Source organism: Barbatula barbatula, assembly GCF_947034865.1.
Source record: "Barbatula barbatula genome assembly, chromosome: 12".
Lineage (NCBI taxonomy): Eukaryota > Metazoa > Chordata > Actinopteri > Cypriniformes > Nemacheilidae > Barbatula > Barbatula barbatula.
The window spans coordinates 18,121,701-18,144,333 of record NC_136775.1 but is presented as its reverse complement, the minus strand read 5'-3'; the positions used below and the strand labels follow the sequence as shown (position 1 = coordinate 18,144,333).

At 39.4% G+C, this 22,633-nt stretch overlaps 1 protein-coding gene across 1 annotated transcript in view; it reads right to left on the bottom strand.

Moving 5' to 3' along the window:
• Window positions 1-22,633, bottom strand: part of cdkal1 (CDK5 regulatory subunit associated protein 1-like 1) — a 310,661-nt gene that overhangs the window by 251,360 nt on the left and 36,668 nt on the right. The window contains exon 4 of the mRNA XM_079469382.1: window positions 9,286-9,370. Within this exon, the coding sequence (XP_079325508.1) occupies window positions 9,286-9,370 (85 nt within the window). The remainder of the gene's footprint in view (window positions 1-9,285; window positions 9,371-22,633) is intronic.

Sequence of the window (22,633 nt, the reverse complement as noted above, 5' to 3'; positions counted from 1 at the left end):
GGTTTGGAAACTGTGACATGAATTATGACGCCTTCCAACTATAATTATCTTATTCTACAAATCATCGTAATTTGAATGGTTACGCCTGAATAACTTGAATCATAAAATGAAGTTCATATGGTAAGCTGAAGTATCACAATTACATATTTTAATTAACACGCAGCACTAAAGGAGTCACTGTTTAGCACTTTCTCTTATTTATTGGTCTTAAATTAAACACTTTTTAAACCCCGGCTGGAGCCAAAGGTATTATAGTCTTGTAATGACTTTGATTGAATACTTTGCTTTAAATACACCCTTGAGAAGGAAAAGCAAAAGCGAATGTGTACAGATGTCACAAAGTTATTGAAAAATTTGATCTAAACATCAAAAGGAACGGGAAAATATGATTTTTAAAAACATGCCTGAACTAAAAGTGGTTTAACATCCACTCTTTGGCAGACAATCTCTAAAACCAAAGTTTGACTGACAGAATCTATAAAATACTACATGAAATGACCGTTGGGTATTGTGCAGACACACTGGTGTGGAAAAGCAGTTGTTGCAGTTTTAAGATGACAAGAATAAAAAACTTTTGTCATTTCCAAGTTATCTATTTCCTGTGGTTATTTGCTCTGACTGAATATTAGAGCTCAAGGAACACTGGTCTTGTCATCAATGAGAATGATATATTAAACAACCCTCATCTTGAGAAAAACTTCTCATTTCAGGCCCAATTTAAATTAATCGATCTCCCAAATATGATAAATCTGTCTTTTCTCAACCCTCACGTTATTCTCTCGTGGCTGTTGGGCAGCATGTTAATACTGCTTTTCCACGCACATTGAAATCAAACCGTGTATGGGGTTGTCAATCTGTGAAACAAACATACATATATAAATAAATTAATTCAATAATGAAGTCCTTATTGGCTGAAAATCATCCCCGGTCCAGCCTCCACTATTGCAAGTGTAAATGTAATTTGAGGACCAATTCAAACATGGATCTCAAAGGTCCAAAATGGCAGGTTTGACATTACTAAAATGTCAAACGTCCTAAGTTTTCGTGTAACTTGTAAATGGACATTTGAATGTTTTGAGAATGGAAAGGAAGATTTTCAGGAACAAAGATTCTTCGGAAGAATATACATTTAGTCAAATTGACTATAATTTCAAACCTTTTAAGGGGTATCATGCCGTTAAAGGTATTAGGTTTATGCGCATTGCACAAAACAATATCTTGTGTTCCAAAAAAGTCAGCCATAGGTGTTTGTAAAAAAACAAGTGTGAATAAATGATCCCTTTTCATTTGTGAGTGAACTTTCACTTTAAAAGCTCACTTGATTAAACCATATCTGACATTTTAACAGGAGCTGACTGAAGTTAAACTTGAAGGGAACGTTACTGAAAATGTCCAATAGCAAGGTGAAAACCGAGCCAGTCCTCAGGGAACCTCAGAGGGACAAATAACGGTAAAAAGGGACACTAAGGAAAATAAAACAGCTTTACAATCCCCCTCATTAATAGCAGGGAGCTTCATCATGAACTTCCATAGCCTGAAAATGAAATTACAGCTAATCCATTGATGTGCTCTTACAAACCTGCAGGCCGCCTCCTACTGCCGCCTGCTCAAACCTGAAATTAAGCTATACCTTATTAAGAACTCTCTCAATATTGTGTTTGGTGGGCAACTTACAGAGTTCCACATTGGAGACCACTGTTCTGAGATTTACATAGCTGTATCTCGGCCAAATATTGCCCTATCCTAACAAACCATACGTCAATGGAAAGCTTTTTTCAGATGATGTAAAAATCTCAATTTCGATTAAATTGTGCAGGGTCACATATGTTGCTGAATATTTACTACATGCTCTATATGCTGTATATGCTGTGACTGATAGCAGTATAAAACGGTTATTCATTAATCAAGCACCAGAACTGAAAGTTTTATAAAAGTATTTTATCAAGAAATAGTAGTCCTTTAGATAATATTATCTCTTCAGGTAGCTCTCGCTTGCAAAAAGGTTGCGGACCCCTGTTCTAGAATCTGAGGTTGCGACTGCAAAAAGAAATAAAAAATATTGCGAAATTCGCCTTTAAAGTTTTGCTGTAGCAGGTCGTTGAGGAGAAGAAACAGATTTGTTTTACGGCTTTAATGACGTTGTTGAGAGTAGATGAACCCAAAAGCTGAAATTCAAAGCTTAACATAGATACCAAACTCGAGTGGGTCATTCCCAAAGAGTGGCGAGCGAAGTTTGTAGACGTGTTTCCGACCATTTTTGGTGGCGATTTCGCTGAATCCACTCACAAAAATAAAGTTTTGATATATTTACGGTGGGAAGTTTACCATAATCTTCATGGAACATGATCTCTACTTAATATCCTAATAATTTTTGGCATAAAAGAAAAATCGATAATTTTGACCCATACAATGGCTTTTGCCACAAATATACTGGTTTTGTGGTCCAGGGATGTAAGACATGAGTAGCTTCACTTCTCCTGCTCTGTTACTGTTTGAGTGCATGTGTGTGTGTGTATTTACCCATCATGCCCTCTGTGAGCCAATGGTCTCAGGTATTCAACAGGGAAGAATGTAAACAGAGTGTAACAATGGCCCGGGACTGTACAGCTGCTTCCTCAAACGCACACACACCTTTAAATAAACACACTGCAGGCAATATTCAATATCTAATATCTGTAATCAAGAGCTTATATGCTCCTCATACTTCACCAAGCCCGTGGCTGAAACATTCAACTCGAAATCCTGAGGTTTAATTGGTTAATAATAAGTTTTAATTTGAGTGTTGCTGAGCTGCTGTATTCATGATGTTTATCTGCTGTCTGACACACTGAACTCACATTAGGCTCTTATCCAATAACATGCGCAGTATTGTTGTCAATGAGAGGACACTGCCCCCTAAAGGCCAGACGAGCACATGACCTTTACACACGTCTATTTGTGCACTGACCGGCTCAGTGTATTATCAGTGTGAATCTGCTTGTGCGTTTCGAAAAAATTGCAGATTAAAACCACAGGTTACAGGTTACAGGAACGAGTCAGCAAAAGCAACTTTATATTGCTGCTTTCAAATCCAGTGCGTCGGGTTTGTGTTAATAAGTCTGCCCGTGTTCATCTGGGAAAGGTTTTAGGAGGAAAGTGGTTCTTAAATCAATGTTTAAAAGTCATGTCATGCTGTAGGGCAAGTTAAACCCATGACAATGAACAGAGACGGGCCTAATCCTCTGGCAACAGAGTTATACAGCACAAAGTCCCGTGTGCTGTGTCAACAGGGGGGTCTATACAAAAAAGAAAGAAGAGGTAGACTTGAAGAAAAATAAAAAAATTTCTGAAGGAAATGTGCCACCATGATTGTTGCTCAAGTCTGTTGGATTTTAACTCTTTCACTTGCAACAGAAAAAACGTGTGTGACCGCTTGGAAAATAATCAGTTTAAGTTTTAAAATACTGCAATTGTTCCATTCATCCAAAATACCACTCAACCTTTATGTAGACTTTAAATGTAAAACTATTTTAGTTAAAAACGTGCAACAATGTAACAAACAAACTAATTTTCCACTAAAAACTGGTCTGAAAGACACTCATGAAAGCACAAATCCCAGACTAGTCTCATTCTTTTCCACAAAAGTGAGCATATGCTGATCAGGCTTATAAATCTAATGAGCTATAAAGGTGATCTGGGTCTGAACAAACCCTCTTTTGTGCCTCTCTCGCATGGCCTCCGTCTCTCTTTCACCTCAACAGCTGCCTTGATGTCTTTTCATCTGCGTCCCTCATCTTTTAACCTCTTTGTTTCTCTCTTGCGCTCGTGTGCACAATGGTAGGCTCTGCTGTACCAGGGGCAGAGGGGGAACGCAGCGAGCGTGTGACCCACCACGAGGAGGGGCAGTTGGGTGTGCACGAGCCGTGTGCCAGGCGGTGCGCCCTCCAGGAAACCTTTGTGACAAATAGCAGTCATGTGACACCGGAGAACGAACAAAGTGAGCAGTTTATGTTTATGCAACCTGGTTGTGTGAACAACGTTCTTAATTGAATGGATCTTAAAGGAATAGTTCAGCCAAAAGGAAGAAGAAAAATGCTTGTAACCAAACAGATCTTGGCCACTGTCGACTACCATAGCAAGACATAGGAGAAATCAAACAAATCTGGGGAACTTTTGACTATGGTGGTACAGAAATGTATTCTGTGAACTTAAGCAATGTACCTGGTCACAACTAAAATGTATACGTATTTTTTTATTTACTTGAAAAGAAATTAAGGTTTTTGATGAAAACATTCCAGGATGATTCTCCACACAGTGGACTTCGACGGCTGAAGGTCAAAATTACAGTTTAAGTGCAGCTTCAAAGGGCTTAAAACAATACCAGACAGTGAATAGGGTCTTATCAAGGGACATGATCGGTCATTGTCTAAAAATAATATAAATGTCATAAAAACAAATGCTCGCCTTGCAACTGTTATGCAAAGCGCCATGATGACTTCGCGTAATACGTAATTACGTTGAGTAAATAATCACGAAAGTGTATGTTGAAAGTGAACAATTCCTTTAAGAACAGCTTAAAGAAAGAAATAAAATGTGAATGATGTCTGACAGGTTGCCAGGTCATTGTTATGTAGATCTTATAGAGTTTAAGAGTAAGAAAACATTCAATGCAATAGAAGAACATTTGATTCCACCCAATTCAACACGACTTCAAATGAATCAAACCGAGTGACACATTAGAAAAGACTCAATTAAATTTAATTCATATAAACAAATTCTATTGAATATAATTGGATTGTATAATTGAATATAATTAGATTGAATTATTAAATATAATTGAAGTCAATTAAACTGAACTGGAATGTTCTCTAAGGTGTCATGTGATTTCTAGAGTCAGGAGAGCCCACCACCTCTTTGTGACACAGTTCACATCTCTTCTCTAAAATCAGCATGTGATTTTTAATCTATTCTAGCTCAAACCAATAACAATATTGTTTCTATGAACAATATTGGTGATGTGCGTCTTGGCAAGTATGACTGAAACAGTGGCTAATACACATGGATTGACCAAATGAACGTTTGTGTTTATGAGACGGCATAAAACAGAAAACTGCAGACAGAGAGATAAAGACAGACAGAGAGTGAATATCTACAATAACGTTTATTTACACATTGCAAGGAAAATTCATAATTTAAGGCTGCATGCATGTGTGTATGTGAGCACAATACACACGTCTGTTCTTTTGTGTGCATGTTTACATTTGACTAGCGTGGCCATTTCTTTCATAGCATTCGCTGGGGTTCTTCTCTTGTTTGGTCTTTGTAAACGATTCATGTTTGTCCTGCAGATTACGCTCGCATTTGCCTCCAATCCCACAGATGCCACAGCGAACCACACGTGCGTCTATCAGCGCGGCTGTGTGTGGAGTTCACGTACTGGCAAGATGCTGCACTAATTCAATATGTAAATCAACTGTAACAACCCAGCAACCGCTGCGCTCGGAGCCACAATAGCAGGCGCAGGGCAACCCAGCGCCGGAGTCAGCAGTGCAACTGAATGGAGCTGTAATTGCATTTGCATTACAGCAATGGCTCTTAAATCTTTTTCTCTCTCTTTCACTACGTCAACCTCGCTCTCTCTTGTGGAAATCCTCTTTTCGTTTCTTGGTAAGGAACGGCATGGTTTTGAAAAGACCTCATCCTCGCCTGACTAATTTCAATAATATTTGCATATTCATTACGATTAAGACGACTGCGAGGTTTGGGTTTTTAAGTTAATTTGTATTACTCGAGAGACGGCTTAGACAATGAATAAAATTACGTGGAGATGACGATTACGGCTGTGCCTACCTCAGAAATGAACCCCCGTAAATGAGAAAATGTTTAGTTTTTGGAATTTGATAGCTACTTCCTGATTAGTTTTCCTCTTTAATAGCCAAAATTGACTCTTTTATTTTCGAGGGTTTTCAGCTGCAACCAAGTACAGGCCATGTGGACACTTGCAGACATTCTGAAAATGCAAATCGCAAACCTACAAAAAGAATTTAACGTCACATTCAAAGCGACAGCTCTCGTCTCTTATCAATCAGACGTACCGCCAGCACATTCGCTATATGTGACAATATATCAGTTTAGGGATCACAGGGAAAAACTGGCAGCTGTATGAAATCCAGAGAGATGTGTGACAGAGAAACCGTGTAAGCCCACAGGATCGGTTTCGTGTGGTTTATCCTCTTTTGCTGGTTTGGATGGAAGCGGCCAGCAGCTGTAGCAACACAAATGTTCGCACGATGACGTCCGTGGAGACCGTTTTGGTTAGCTAAGGAATAATTGATCAAGTACCACATTCTGACAACCTCAAACCACCATCTGACACTACACCAACTTGACTGTTTAGGAGGAAAACAACCGCCGTGAATAAATGTAATTCTGAGAATGATGTAGGATAAATGATAAATATCAGGTAATCTTTAATGTTTGGGCAATTTTTTTTACTTGACTGACTTCCTATACAACTGTCTCTAGTCAAAGATTAATGGCAGCACGTGTGAGATGGCTTTGACTCTAATGCAAGGTTAAAGCTTTTGTCAAAGGCATAAATCAGAGTGGGATCCAACTGCAAGACAGCAATCCACTCTTCAATCCCAGAATTCCTTGACAAACATTTTCAGCCTCCCCGCTTCTAGCCTTCTTCGTGCCCTGCGCACAGTTGCCCTCAAACCAACCAATACCCACGGGGTGGGAACTCATCTAAATGCATGCATTTCTCTGCTTTAATCTGACAGTTTCTATGTAAATTAACAGACGTTCAAAAGGTCTGCGTCTCTCAGGGGTGGACGCTGCCAACCAAATGCTTTCTCTTGAATTTAAACGGGAATCGGTGCAGTGCATGCTGGGATAAGAGAGGAAAGATAATCAAAGTTTAATCAAATAACCCTGGTGTGTATTAAAGGTGTGATGGAGATGGGAGACAGCTGTCGCAGGACGTGTGCGTGTGAAGGGAGACCAACAGCTCCGTGTGTGTCCGAGATGAAGCCGCGGCGGGCTGATCTGATGGAGTGAAGGACTTTATCTCACATATGCACACAACATTCACATCACAGATACTAAAGGTCTGGTTTATAACCCAGCGAGCTGCCCACACAGACATGACCTCCATACAGCCCACACATTACACCAGATAGTGCTATGCATAGGAAACTTACCTAAGAATGAATGCGTTTTGATGGACGTTTTTAATCAGGTATAGATGCAAGACTGCGTGGCGTGATAATCAAGTTTTAATGTTTTGTATGATATTTTTTCATATGTTAAATGCATATTTGAGTACAATTTCCAAAAAGATATATTTCTTTAATCACAATATTTTTATTATACTGACTCTTTTTCCATCAACACTGTATGGTTTTCTTTCTTCTGCACAACACAAAAGATATTTTGAAAAATGTCATTAACCATGTACTTGCATTGGTTTTGTGTCCAAACAATATAAGTGAATGGGGTCCAGTGCTGTTCGTTCACCAACTTTCATAACAATATTTCTTTTTTGTGTTCTGCGGAAGAAGGTCATACAGGTTTGAAATGACAAGAGGGTGAGTAAATGATGACAGACTCTTATTTTGGGGTGAACTACTTTAATATACTGTACTCCTTATATATCACTATAATCCTTCTGCAAATTCATGTTAGAAAAGATGACAAACCCTTCATTTCCATTCCACAAGCTCCCTCATTAACAACCTCCTGTAATAAACTGTTTTATGCGTTTATGCCTGCAAGTTGCTTATTTCCCAGACTTCAGATGCAAAGATCATTTATAAACAGTTACGTGCCCCCCTATACTTCCTCTGTGTTGAAGCAGAATCACCCGTAGGCCCGCAGACCACCAGCATGACATGAGGAGTAATTACATTTACGGGACATCCACAAGGGCAAATGTTCCCTGCAATAATGAATGATAAATTAACCACCAATGATACTTTCTTTAAACACGAGAGCTGCCAGACTGCGTGATTGTACACGAGATGTCTGCTATTGCAATTTATATTGACCAGCTCTGTGCCGTCTCCCTGTCCCCGGCTCCCTTATCGTCTGACTCAACAATAAGTTCAGCATGCCAAACAGCACATTAAGGCAGCCCATAAAGAACTCCGTAAAGAGACAGGCAAGTGAAGGGCCCCTTGTCCTAATGACAAACAGGGCTAATGTTGATGTTAATGCTTGGGGCTCTGTGTAATGTAAGATGCCTGCTCGCACTGTGAGGAGAAAGATGTTGACATGAAGAGTTTGTGTACGGTTCTATTTTAAGATATTGAGAAGAGACTATGAGGAAAAAGGACATAAAACACATGAAAACTGATTTAAACCACTCCATCACACAACATTCAAAATGCATCATAGCAAATCCAAATAAGAAAAATCAAATGTGTAAGATATATGCAAAAAATGCCTCCAAATTTTGTAAGTAAGCGAAAAAGTAACCTACAAATAAGTTATCGTACTGTAACAGCTCATTGTAGTCATGGCTTGTATCACTACGACCTAATGAATATTTTCGATTGAATGCAATTGTATTTATTTAGGGCTGTTAACAATTTTCATACATGCATCATAATTGAACAATTAAATAGAGTATATGCTATTAAGATAGATGGTATTATTGCAATGTACACTGATGAAACTACTGAAATAAATGCTATGTTGCATTGTCAATTATTACATTTATATATATTTAATTTAGATATATGGTGTTGTTGTCAGAACTGTGAAGCTAATTTTAATATAGCAGAACAATTTGCAATAATACCAAAACATGCAGAAAGAATGTATTTGTTAAAATATGCACTGTAAAAAGGAAAACTTGCTAGACAGCTTTTTGGAGTTGGCCAAGTATTTCACCTAACATAAATTAACATGAAAAAGTTGAACCAACTTAAAATAAATATGCAACAATCAAAATTCTGAGTTCACTTACTTATGGACTTAGTTTACCCAACTCAAAAGGTTATGTTTTATATAACGTTACTATATAATTGTTCTATTATTATTTACCTGCTCTACATATAAGATATATATGTTGCTAAACGCAAGTTGTTTTAATTATGAATTAAACAAAATCAGCAGTCTCCAGTGAGTAAACCATTAGAAATGGTGGCAAAGAACCAAAACTCCACTATAGATGTATATGTACAGTATGTAAGAGTGGAGAAAAAAACCTTGGGAGAGGCCAGACTCAGCCGGGAGAGCCAGTTCTCCACTGGCATATTAAAAAAACACTGCTGCAAAGAATCTTTTATGAAAACTTACTTGATGGAGTTCCTAAAGTGATCTTCTGCAGGGTTTTTCACTGTGCAGCTGTTCAGCAACCACAGATCAGCATCAGATGAATTGTCTGAAGAAAGAGAGGACGAAAAAAGAGAGATTATGAGAAAGAACCAAATACCAAAAAAACACTCCTGCCACCATGATCTTTCAAACCGGACCACAACAACAAATACTGACACATTACAGTAACAACTACGACCTGCGTGGACAGAGTTGAGTTTATACTCAGCAAAGCAACACGGAGCGTGAAGGTCCACTTTTCCACAAGACACGTTCACTCATAAGAACGGCTTCAGTCAAGCATTCACGGACCTGCAGAAACTCCTCAGAGATGCTCTCACACAAACATAATGAGATATGGGTGACGCCTGGGCAGTGAGAGGCCGTGAGCCCACAGATATGAGGCAAAAAAGGCCTGCGAGATGAGACATACACTGAATGTGTCCTTTTACAACAATTGCACTGGAGCCGGTGAAACACTCTGGTGGCTGTTTATAAGGTGCGGCCACAAGCGCAGAAAATAAATAGTGTAAAGTAGCAATAATGTAGCCCTTAGCACAAACATGACAAAAACGAAATGAACTGCAGAGACAGCAGCTAACAGCTTCCTGCAGCTGAAAATGCAAAAGTAAGATGAACATTATCTAAAAAATAAAGTCACAGGATGCTAGGTTGTAAATAGTTTAAGTTAACTTCCGGTCTGTGTGTGGTTATAATTTATTCTATATTTAATTTATATTAATATTTTATTGCATTTCAATTGAATTAAATTAAAACTCCTCACTTATTGATTCTCTACAAAGGTTTAATGGAGGTTAAAGGAATACTCCACCCCAAAATGTAAATGATGTCATCATTCACTCACCCTCAAGTTCTGATGAACGCAAAGAAAGATATTTGGAAAAATGTTATCAATTGAAATTTCCGGGACATCATTGACTACCATCTGTTGAACACAAAATGAGATATTTTGAAGAACTAGGTCAGCAACCAGTTCTGGGGCACCATTGACTACCATTTTAATATTTCCTGCACTTGAAGTTAGTTGCTAACATTTTTCCAAATATCTGTCAGAACAAAGAAATGTATACATATTTGCAACAACTTGGGGTTAGTAATTGATGACCGATTTTTCATTTTGGGGTGAACTATCCCTTTTAGCCTGCTAGCAGTGAAATTATAATCCCACCCTCTACACGATTTACAGTCCAAAGTCACGCCTCCTCCAAACACATGAACGTATTTCGTAAATCCATGTAACGAATTACAAAATAAATCCATACAATTCTTCACGACGCATGTTAAAACTTGTCCAAAAGAAAGAGCAACCATGGTTTCGTCTTTAAGCCCCTTACGATGTTAATTTGAGTATTTCCACTTTCATGATCCTGATGACGTATGATGTCTGTGTGAACAGGGTGCGGAGTGGTTTGCAAAATACGTTGGCTTAAAAAATCTACACATTACCAGTCACAGCGTTCAGCCAGAAAGTTTTTTGGTCCTACGCCTTTTCTAGATGATATATAATTATACAAATATTATTTGACCACTATACAAAACCAACATCAACCGAGTTTCCAACCAACACGACAAAAAAAAAATCTGGACAGGATCACCCACCTTGCCTTTAAGTTTGGGCCATACAATGTTTGTTTATGTTGTTGCCGCTGAAACCATCTGTAATTATTTGTTTGGTAATAAAGGAAAAAAAACTAATCATTTATTCTCTAAGTAAGTCAGATATAGGAAAATAACCAATTCACCAACATCATATAGAACCTATTTGTTAAATATTCAATAAATGTTACAGGATAATTCATTTATAATAATCACTGCAACACCGTGTGAAACACTTCATTTTTGATTTCATGGTGAAGTCTGAGGAACAGTAACCGTAAATGCCACTAAAACAAGCTCTGGGAAAGGTACACAATACTGTATATATTAGAGTAATAAATCAAGCAGAGCTCACTATCATTCCTGTTTATCGGATGGATAGCACAATATACACATAATGATGGCGCCAGGAAATTGGATCAAAACCAGAAAAACACCGGAGCGACGAACTACAATCTTCTCACAGCATCCATAAGACCTCATAAACACAGTTGCATGCAAAATAAGCTAGCCATTCTGGTATAGCAGAGAAAGTTTCTGTGAGTCAGTATAGGGTACAGTAAAAAAATTATCACTAAAGAGAGACAAAACAACCCAAATTGGCCACATAACACTGCTCTCCTTCCTCAGTGATACGAGAGCACATTTCCACTAAGTGACCTCTCCAGCTGCCCACTTCATGCATCAGTGTGACATTTCATTTGTGTCTGAAAGGCTTTTGCTTATTGCTGTTAGTCAGCATTTGAGCGTCTCTAGCTGATTATTAAAGAGAACACAGAGTGCTCTTCTGTGGTCGCTGGGAACCTCAACGGCAAAGTCAAACCAGAATCAGTGCTTTATTTTTCCTCTCTGTCTGCTTGATCTGGCATCCAGCATTTCTGGAATGGCAGATATTACCTCTCACCTAATAAACGACAAAACCATGTGCTGTAAGCTTAAACCTACTGAGATTGGTTGAATGCTGAAGCATTCTGGGTAAGTCAAAAGGGTTCGCTCTTAATTAACCTTGTTAAATTCACATCCCAAAACTCATTTTCACCATCTCGTCTTTGTTGGATTAGTGGTAAAATTTTGGTTCAAGGCATTCTGGCAAGTGTTCCTTGATATATTAAAACGGGGCTTCCTTCTTTGGACCAATGAATTTCCATGACTTCTGTCATTTAGGATTAAATGTATATTTTCCTTCTCTTGACTTTTCCAGGAATGGAGTAAATAATGACTGTGGGAACCTTGTTAAAAGGTGTCAGATCCGCTGGTGGTTAGCGGTTACCCCACGTGCTCCGACACATCATCCACTACCAGTAACTGAAAATAGCCAATAAACATGAAATCCTACCAAGTCATCGCTGTTACCATCAGTTAAATGTGATCATGTTTCTTTTCCCAGCACTGAAGCTGCTACCACCACTTAAGCCCTCAGCTGGGACGGGGCGAAGGGGAGCTAAAAAGAAAAGAAAACTGGATGACTCCTCTCTCGGGCCGAACGAAAACACCCCTGAGCTACAGAGGGTTGGCGTAGAGGCTTGTTTTCTGCTTGTTAAAGCATTCTCGCTCCAGCTCCTGGAACGAAGTGGTTTTGCTGTGCTGGTTTGTATAGCTTTATCTTCCAAAGGCAATCCCAAATGGATCAGATGTACCTTGAGTAATCACCACAGGGCTCAGAGGGGTGACATGGTGCCCGAGTTAAGGACAACGGGCAGTGAAAGACTTGTAATAGAGGTCACTTTTACTAGGCTGTCTCAATGAGTTTGTTTAGACGTTAGACTGTTTTAGTGATGCATCACGCTCTGGTGCCCAAATAATGGATTTCTGCATTCTCAAAAAAAACAAGCGACAGTTTTATTTGGTTTCATTTTATTGATACTAAAAAAAATACAATTTGCAGGGTGAAGGTTGGACGACGAAGGTTGAACAGAGAGTTCTGTATGAGGCCAAATCTTTTAGCTTTTATAAAATTTACGCTGACATAAAATTGAATGTATGTTTGTGTGATATCCAAGATAGCAGATGCCTAGTATTTAAGTCATATAGCCACTTGTATGGCACTTCTTAAAACCTCGACAGTCCCCCGTCTACAATCATTGAACAGAAAACAAAACATCTTTTGTGTTCCCTGGGAGAAAGAGTACAGAATTTATTTGAATGAAAAACTGCAAGTTCCTCATGAGGGCCGCATAGCAGTGGGAAGTTTAGTCACCAGCAAAGGTTTTCTATCAGTTAAACCTCTCACCTCCTTTCTCGTCTTGGGCCCTTCACAGCAAATACTGTTGTATGTTTACACAAGACCGTTTGTTTTAAGAAAAAAATGGCAACCAGAATGCAGCCAGGCCCAAAGGGACAGTACGGAGACATAAAAAGACAAAGCACCGTCCCACAAAGGACAGCCCAAACCGAGGCTGTGCATTAAAGACAAAACAAGTCTGAGCAGGCAAAGGGTAACGTCAGTGGGCTTTGGATAAACAGGATGTCCAAAGACGCTGAGGAGAAACAGAAAGAACCTCTCGGCTTAAAGGTTTCGCAAAATGTATTAGGACACTCTGCCAACAGTGAGGCAATGCATAAAAGCACAATCTTTCAGAAAGATGTACTACCTCTCTAAAACTCTGGCAAGGCGGCATAAAAATCCTTGCACTAAGCAGAAAAAGGTAACTAAGACAACAAGGGCTGTTTCTTGGTGTTCCTGTCATCTGTCTTTTTTCTATAAGTTATTTTAACAGCCTGACCTCAGGGATAAATCGCTGCTTTATAAACACTGAGAAACGCGGGCCTGTTTTCTCAGGAAAACAAAATGATTTCGTTACATAATCTCAACGGACACCTAAAAGATATTTGCATAGTAAAGTTTTAAGGGTCTCAAAGGTATGAAAGGGTTCATAATTAACCAGGTTTACAGAGTGACGTGCTTCCAAGTAAATTTCCCAGCAGTCACCGCTGCGTGGCCGACATGCAATTTAGGCACTGCATAATTTGAGGATCTGTCATGAAATATTGTGTGTGCCTGAGGTGGGATCAGTTGGTTTATGAGTGACACACGAAAACATGCGCACAAACAAACAGCTGTTCATTGGTAAATCCACAGAAGTCATTTGCATGAATTTGACTTTGGGGCAGAGTTCAAACAATTGCAGGGACTGTTTTGTGTAAATCCCATCTTCGTTTGGATGTGCTCAATGCAACCGTCCTTATCTGATTCACAAAAGATGTTCCACCACCAACTGCCAAAACAACCTCACCAGACAGAATGCTGTGTCAGCTCCACACACACACTACCAAAAACGTTTCCCAACAAAACTGAAATGTCATGTAAGGTTCTAAGCCACTATTGATTCGGAATCATATCAGTCATGTTTAAATGTACTATTGAGTTAAGACATGGTCTTCCAAAATCTGTAAGGTTCCATAGTGTGCTAAATATAGTGGTCAAAAGTGTATATCCACCTTGCAAAACTGGAAAATGTTAAAAAGGAGGGAAAATAAGAGGAATTTAGATCAAATTAATAAAACTCGGTTAATTTTCAATTAAGCACTGAACAAGTTATTCCACAACAGATGTTTCCATGGTATTCACACAGCACAGAATAATAACCCCATTTATGGAAATATCGCTGTTCACATACACTTTGTTCTTACTACTGCACAATGTTACCTGAAAGATTAATGTCAGTTTTTCGGTTCTGTCATAGTAGTTTAAGAGTTTCTTTGTTTTATCAGAGTCATTAAACGGTTCTCCAGAAAAGTCCTTCACAATAAAATATAAAAATGTATGATATGATTCATAGTTATAGATATTAGTAATTATTCTTCATATATTAATACTACACATTAGGGCTGTGCGATTTAGGGAAAATATCTAATTGCAATTTTTTTTGATGGACATTGCATTTGCTTCAGCTCAATATTGTCAATAGTGTGAAGCACAGTATGGGTATAGTTACCCTGCTGAAAAAAAACTAAAAACATTTTAGAGATTGTAATCGTTTCCATTAAAACCATTACAAAATTCCCTTGGAAGTGTGCCTTATTTAAACAAGAATTACTGTTGTTCTATTGGTTGCCAACAGACAGATTACATCACAAAATGTGCATTCACACAAATGCTCCCAAATATGTTTTGAGGTCACAAAGATTAAATTTAGGGTACAAATGCTACCTAAAATGGGCGCAATTTCAACCCCAACACTCCATCATGCAAATAGTGCGAGTATATTGTGTTCTCGGATCTCGTCACACCTCTCCTACACATTTATGTCGTAAAAAAGTTGCAATAAAAAAGGTTTGATTCCAAAATAAGAAAGATTATTTGTTTTTTTACTGTGCATTCCAATTACTATCAATCAAATGTTAAGCCATAATAACTAAAAAGATACAGCTAACTAACACAATAAAAACATCTCATTTTGGAACAAAACTCTTCATTTAGTTATTGAGAATGTTTTAGGTCTTTGGGAGGATAATTGTGTAGTCAAGATCTGTGACGGCCTGGATAAAATATAAAAACACAGAACTTATTTTATAGCTGGATTTCTATTTCTTCAACCTGGTGTGTTGTGTATCTCACACAGACAAAAGAAACAGGATGAAACCAGACAAATTGAAGTAGTAAGAATAAAAACACCCTGCCTACTGAAACCTAGTGTTATAGGAAGCGTACAGGAACGCCACCACTTGCTCGGTGCGCACTGGGAGCTCCAAAAACAGACTGCCATCAATAATTAATCTGCCAAAATAAGGAACTTTCCCAAACGTCTCGCATTATTACGCTCAGGAGCGTGATGGTGTCACAAATCATTTGTGCAGAAAAGGGCTGTTTGACACTGGAGCCAGCGGCCGGAAAACAAGAGCTCCTCCCATAACTCACAGGAGACAAACACAACAAAACATACATAAACACACAAACGCAGATAAGACTCAAGTTGAGGAACAACTACGCAAAGCCACAAGAGACCAAACCAAAGCCATTTTATCTGAGGCCAGGTGTCCCCGGAGCTGCCCTCTGGCTATAAACCAAAGTGTGATCCTGAGCATTAAGCCGAAGCCATGTCGCACCTGTGGACGACGGGATACGGAACAAACAAGGTGCCATCAAACTCTAAATGATTGCTTTCTGGTCCACCTGATTTCTTCAAAATAGCCAATGGCAAAAGCACAACACATCCCCAGACAAGTCACATGACCTCCCCTAGCTCCACTGGCAATGTTCAACCGAAGGGAAAGCGTGACACAAAAGTAATGTGTACATCTGAAGCCACTCTCAAATGTACACTCATTACCGTGAGTCAGATTAATAGGAGACGTATACAGACACACCGGGCAGTTAAGCTGTTAAGCTATGTTGACCTATTTAAGAGAGGCGCTTTGTGACACGGTAGGACTTTTAGAGAAATGGCATAAATAAATATTACATAAAGCGTAAGGCTTAAAACAGAGCCTCTCAGTTAACAGATCTCGGCTGAAATCAGGTCAGTGATGATGGCATCAACGGCTATGCTTTGTGACAACAATCGGCGGTCGACCTGAATCGGAGGACAGCGCTTGTTTGTGAAAGCCACAGATCTGTAATTGCTTTGTCCTTTAGCTGAAAGACAAATATATTTGGATAAAAGAGGCGATGAGGGAAAAGGTAAAAATTTATTTTATCTAAAATAAAAAGACAGTTTTTTTTAATGCCTTTCTCATGGTTTTGCAAATCTGTAACCAATAAAAGGTATTTAAAAAGTGCTTGTCAACTTGGACAACAGTATTGACAACACACACCCTTTTCTTTACACACTTCTCTTCTTTACATGGGTCGAAGTCAAATAATAAAATCAAACAGACATTTCCTGCAAAACGGTCTCTAACATCTCAGCCTATAAATCATCAGTATAAGCTTACCATTGTGAATCAGGTACCAAGACAGATTTGAAAAACAGACATTTTATGTACTTGCTCGAAAAACAGATTTTTGTTCATGTTTAACCCAGAAAGTTTTGGATTGGAGCTTAAAAAAGCTTTAACAAAATAACCAAAATGCTCTCATTAAAGCAAAAAAACATCAGTGTGTCTGAATTGAAAATCTGTTTAGCACTATCATGAAACGTATTCCATCTTAACTGACTGAACTGGGCCCTGATCAGAAAGAAACACTTTCTCGAGAGAAATTATCCACTGCCAAACATAGCTGGTGTGTCTTTGGGACTGGAGGTTTTTGGATTTGCAGTTTCCTCCTCCAATTGAGTCTCAAGCCAAGCACATGCACATTTCGGCTCTTTGAAAACGGCTAGGAGAAAATTCAGTTCAGGACTGGAGAGCGGTATGGCCGAGTTTGCCAGCCTGGCTCAGTGGTACGGCTGAGCGCACAAGCCTGCATGTGCATTGGATGTGTGGATGGAGCAGGCGGCCCACACGGCTGTTTCTAGCACAGACCGATGAATTAGTGCTAATTCAGGGCCGTTTGGCCTGAGGGCAAGTATGCGTATTCCTCGTACCGTCTGGCTGCTTTGACCCTAAACATATTATATCAGCTGTCGGAGCACACTACTCCCTCAGGATCTTCTCGGACTACAAACACACAGCTCTTTCACACACGAACAAAGGAGGGTTGTGTTTAAGAATGAGCCTTAAATATCAGAGTAAAAGTGTGATGATTACGTAAACGCAAAGCAGCGAGAGAGTTTTAATTGGCCAAAAAGTGCCAAGACTCAAGAAATAAATGAACGTCTACAGGCCCTTAAGAAAATAGCGATCATGTGATTATTTACGCCGTCAACATATTATACTACAACGCATTCAGAAGGCTGTGAATAGGAGTGCAACGGAGTGAATTTAACACAAAAGAAGGGTCGTGTACAGTATAAGGGCCATGACCGATGGACAAAACAGTAGGTCTGTTGTCACAGCTGCAGCGTGTTACGCTACTAACAACCACATGACAGTGGCTTTAAATAAAGAAAATTGTCCTGAAAATTGAGAAGCGACAGAGAGAGAATCTCACACACAAATTGAATTTAGCACTGTGTAATACATCAAAGGCCTCGCACTAAACATGCATATTTGTAGCATTTTAAAACTTTTTGAAGGACATTTTATCATTGCTAAGATGTTGTTTTCAGCAAACATATTTTAATAGTAAATTCCTAAGCCCTAGCAAGGAGGAAACACTCCCAGAGCCGCTATGAGAAAGAGCTGTTTTTTTACAGCTATGGCAGTTCATGGAGCCTCGCAATAGCAACGCATGCAGCTGCAGCAAGACTGGCCGAGATGATCTTTCAACACAATTAAAGACGCAAGACGTTTAATGAATAAAATAATTCAAGAATTTGAGAACTCTGAAGGCCCTAAGAAGTGAAGAATCTCAATTTTAAACGTTCGTTGTCCCGACTCTCTCTCTTCTCTCTCTCTCCCTCTATCTCTCTCTATCTCTCTCTTTTGATGGCTATGAACACTTCAAACCAAAGACGTCAAACAGTCTGCAGAACAAAAAGCATGCAGAGGCCTCTCTTGATGTTTCTCATAGACAAAACAACTGTGCTCCTCAACTGGTGCAACATGTTATTCTCCACTTGCCTTTGAGCAGACATTAAATCATCAAGGTCATCCACATTAAGTGGCCTTAGAAGCCACGACAGCCATTTTCATTACCGGAATGGAGAGACTTGTGAATGTGGCAAAAACAGGCAAGCGTCTGAAGACCAAAGCGCTGTTTGCTTTAAAAATCCTAATAGACCCTAATGAGTAAATGCATGTTTGTTAGAGAGCTTACCTCTGTAATAGCAGCTTAAAGCAAGCATTGACTACTTCCAGTTGCGGCTAGAATGGTGGAAAAGCAAATCAAATCACACATTTCTGCTAAAGCCACTTAAAGGTACATTACATATTTGAAGGACCTTATTTTCCCTTTAAACCATTAGCACTTACGAAGCACAGATGAGCTTTTTACATTTATTTTGAGGCTTATATGAAAGCCCTTTGGATACAAAGCATGAAAATGAATTTTGATGAATCTTAACTCATATTTCTTTTTTAGAACCACAAGATTGAACAGCCAAAACACGTTTACACATCCTGACAAACGAACATCTTTAAAAGAGAAGATCACTATAAAATAAAAATGTAGTGTATTTTCATGTATTTATGTTTAAAAAGTATTTAAAAATCGCTAGACAAAACCCTTATACAGCGGCTGGTGTCGTGTAGATCCTTTCGAAGCTGCGATGAAACAAATTTGGACCTTAACCAACAGCCCCCCGTTGAAGTCCATTATATGGAAAAAAAACCCTGGAAGCTTTCCTCATAAGCCTCAATTTGTTTTCGACAGAAGAAATAAACATGCATGACATGTGAGTGAGTTTTCAAGAAATTTTCATTTTAAAGTGAACTACTCATTTAAGCGATGCATCATCTTTCAGCTTCAGCAAAATTAGGATTTGATTTTTTTTCTCCCAGAAGTGACGACAATTGTGGCAAACTAGACTGATATTAAAACTTAAATATCTGAGGGATCGTCTCCCGTCACATTTGTTCAATCTTTAGTTCAAAAAGCGAAATGATATTCCGGGTGAAGTCACCTTTCAGAGGAGACTGTCACCCTCGAAGGTGGAGGGAGGAGACCGCTTCTATGCCAAACTCAATTCTGTCATTACCTTTTACCTGCTGCTGGGATCATTATTGGCAAACGGGCACAGAGGAATTTTACACTTCAGTATGAGCAGTTCCATTAGGGCCCCTGTGTGTGCCAGGGCTCACCGCCAAGAAGACACGGCTGAACCCGAAGCCTAATTACCATTGTAGCCTGAGGAGAAGAGGAAATCTATGAGTGAAAATACAATCGGCAATGGGTCACACACCGATGGTGCCCTCCTGCTGGATGTCACACACGTCTCCTACGGTGTTCAGATGGACCTGGCTCCAGACAGTGGAGACTGAGGTAATTGTACCCATTTAAATTCATCTGTCGGGGGAAGAGGAGCTTGTCTGTGGGCAGCTGATAGGACGGCGATGGTATTTTTGTGATGGGCCTGCATTCTCTCAGCTCACTTCATGTAGGGCTGGACAATAATTCAATAACAATATCTATCACGATACAATTAATATTGATAACGGTGATATGGTTTTTAAACACATATTCAATATATCAATATAAATTAAATGTCCGGGTCTGAGCCCTTGCAGGTTAGAGTGACGCTCTGTTAAACTTAAACTAGAGATTTATACTAGGGCACCACATTTATAATTTTTGTCAATATATTTATTTACCAAACGGATCTGCAACTTACTAATGCTTGTAAATGCGACACAGCCGGACTTCAACCGTAGGCCCACAGGAATCCATCTCTGCGTGGGTCTGTGATTCCTTTCTACTCTGCAGCATCCAGCTGCGGACCTCCTGTTCATTGCATGCTTCAGTTTATACTCAAAGTACAACTAAAGAGAAGTATAAAAAATGAAAGGCAAATATGGCCCATTTGGCCGCTACTGTATTTCTACAACTTAACTCTGATGGGAGAACGTTTTGAAGAATGTTGAGCTATATCTGTATATTTGTGAAATTAAATTCACCTCATTTTTTTATTACACAAAAAGCCTCTGTCTATCCAAAACAAGTCATTGGTGCTCTGAACCAACATACATTTGGAGAGAAACCCTGATCACACCCATCCCCTGCTTAGGTTTGACTTCAGTGCAGTTTCTGATACTAAGGGAAAGCTTTCTTCAGGGGGTCACACCTATCAACCACTCCTACAATGAAAGACTTTAGCAAGGACAACTAGACCTGTAACAGGGTTAGTTCTATATCCCAAGCAGGTATACAGAAAAGCAGGAGATGGTGAGAGGAAGAGAAAAACAAGGTTAGAAAGACATAACATCTCCCCCTATGAGAGTGCGAGAATGAAAGACACAGAGAATGTGCTGTGGATATTAATAAATGCCCCTCCCCACCCATTGAGAAGACCATGGGCTGCTGGTGGAAGGACGTAGCTTGCTGTCATGGCATGTCCTCTTCCACGAATCCCATGGTGGCGGTAACAACAGCAGTCCGTCACAGCTTGGAGGTGAAAGGGAGTCAGGAGGCTGAGTGTGGGCTTCTACTATATCACTACATAGCCAAAGAGACATAAACCAGCCAGACTCATATTCAGGAAGGTTAATTATGGGCAGTGAGCCGCATACAAAAATCATTTGATTCTTTTGTCCGACGCCTCTGGAGAGAACTCAGGGCTGATATGATATGACCCAAACCTTTTCAGAAGAGCACCGGGGTCTTTATGAAGAGCTCAACAATGACCTTGGATGCAAAAGGTGTAACTGTAAAGAAACCATTGTACCATTTCCCAAAACAAGTAGGTTACTGACACGGTCAGTCTAATGCCCCAATGCATGTTTTATTGGTGTGTACATGTGTGTATTCACAGCACCACACATGGGACTGTGCAGGTGCAGGAAAGTGTGAAACAAACCTGTGTGGCATCACTTTGATGGGTTCTCTCTACCTCCCCCTAGCTTTGGCATCCAGGGACTCATTTTACTGAAGATGGTAGCGGTTTATAACACCCCTATCTCAATGACACAACCACAGCCTCTCACCCACGTACACATACAAAAAGTTACACAATAACGGAAGCAGCTGCTACGGCACACGGAGATAAACACTGGCCAACTGGTAACAAGTGCAGTGTTAGTCGAGTGAAAGAGGAGCGTCCCTCTGCCCGGTTTCCATATGTAAATGACTTCACGGATGGCACTTGTTAAGAAGGTAAACATCAAAAGCACAGGGAAGAACCCTCTGTGTGCCAGCTAGTGTTGCTCATTAATAAAAACTGTTCTTAAAGTAATAGTTCAACCCAAAAAAAAAAAAATTTGTCATGATTTACTCACCCTCATTTTAAACCTGTATGACTTTCTTCTTGCCGCAGAGCACAAAAGAACATATTTTGAATTAGATAACTGAATGACACCGGCTCTTCTACTGTATAGACACAAAACAAATGCATGAAAATTTGGTGGTAGTCAACAACATTCTTCAAAATATATTATTCTGTGTTCTGTGGAAGAAATAGTTATACAGGTTTGAAACGACAAGATGGTGCGTAAATGATGACAGAATGTTTATTTTTGGGTTAACTTCATGCCAAAAAAAGCCAAAGATGTCACAGGGCGTGTCATCTTCAATGCTTTTCATTCGCTTTGAATGGTTGACGGCATGCATTGCCGAACTGGATTTTTTCAAGCACCAAACGCAGGCGTCAGCTAGATCGCTTTATACAAATATCCTAGTGAAGCCGATTTGCAATTGCGTTGATACAAGATAGGAGAACAATGTGATTGGCTGTTGTCACTATAATGATTGCGTCAGCCACACTTCAGACAGGCCTTTGTCAAGCGTAGACACCCCATGTGAATGCAGGGTAAGGGGTGTCTGGGGGGACCAAAACACTATTCTCCTAAAAAAGAAGAAGGAAATGCCCCAGTGTGCTTAAAAACACGATGTCCAACAGTGGCATTATTACAAACAAGTGTAACTTATTTCCCAAAACCGTGTATGCCTTGCTTCATCAGGATAAAATGTTGAAACAAAAAGTGCACATTTGCCCACCCTCTGGGTATTTGACTACCCTCTGAAAATTAAAAAGATCTCACCTAGCAAGAAAAACTTTTGTGTGAAATGTGTGATTTGTTCAGCTATGATTAAACATGAGCCACAAAACCATGAAATGTGCCACTGGTGCCAGAATGA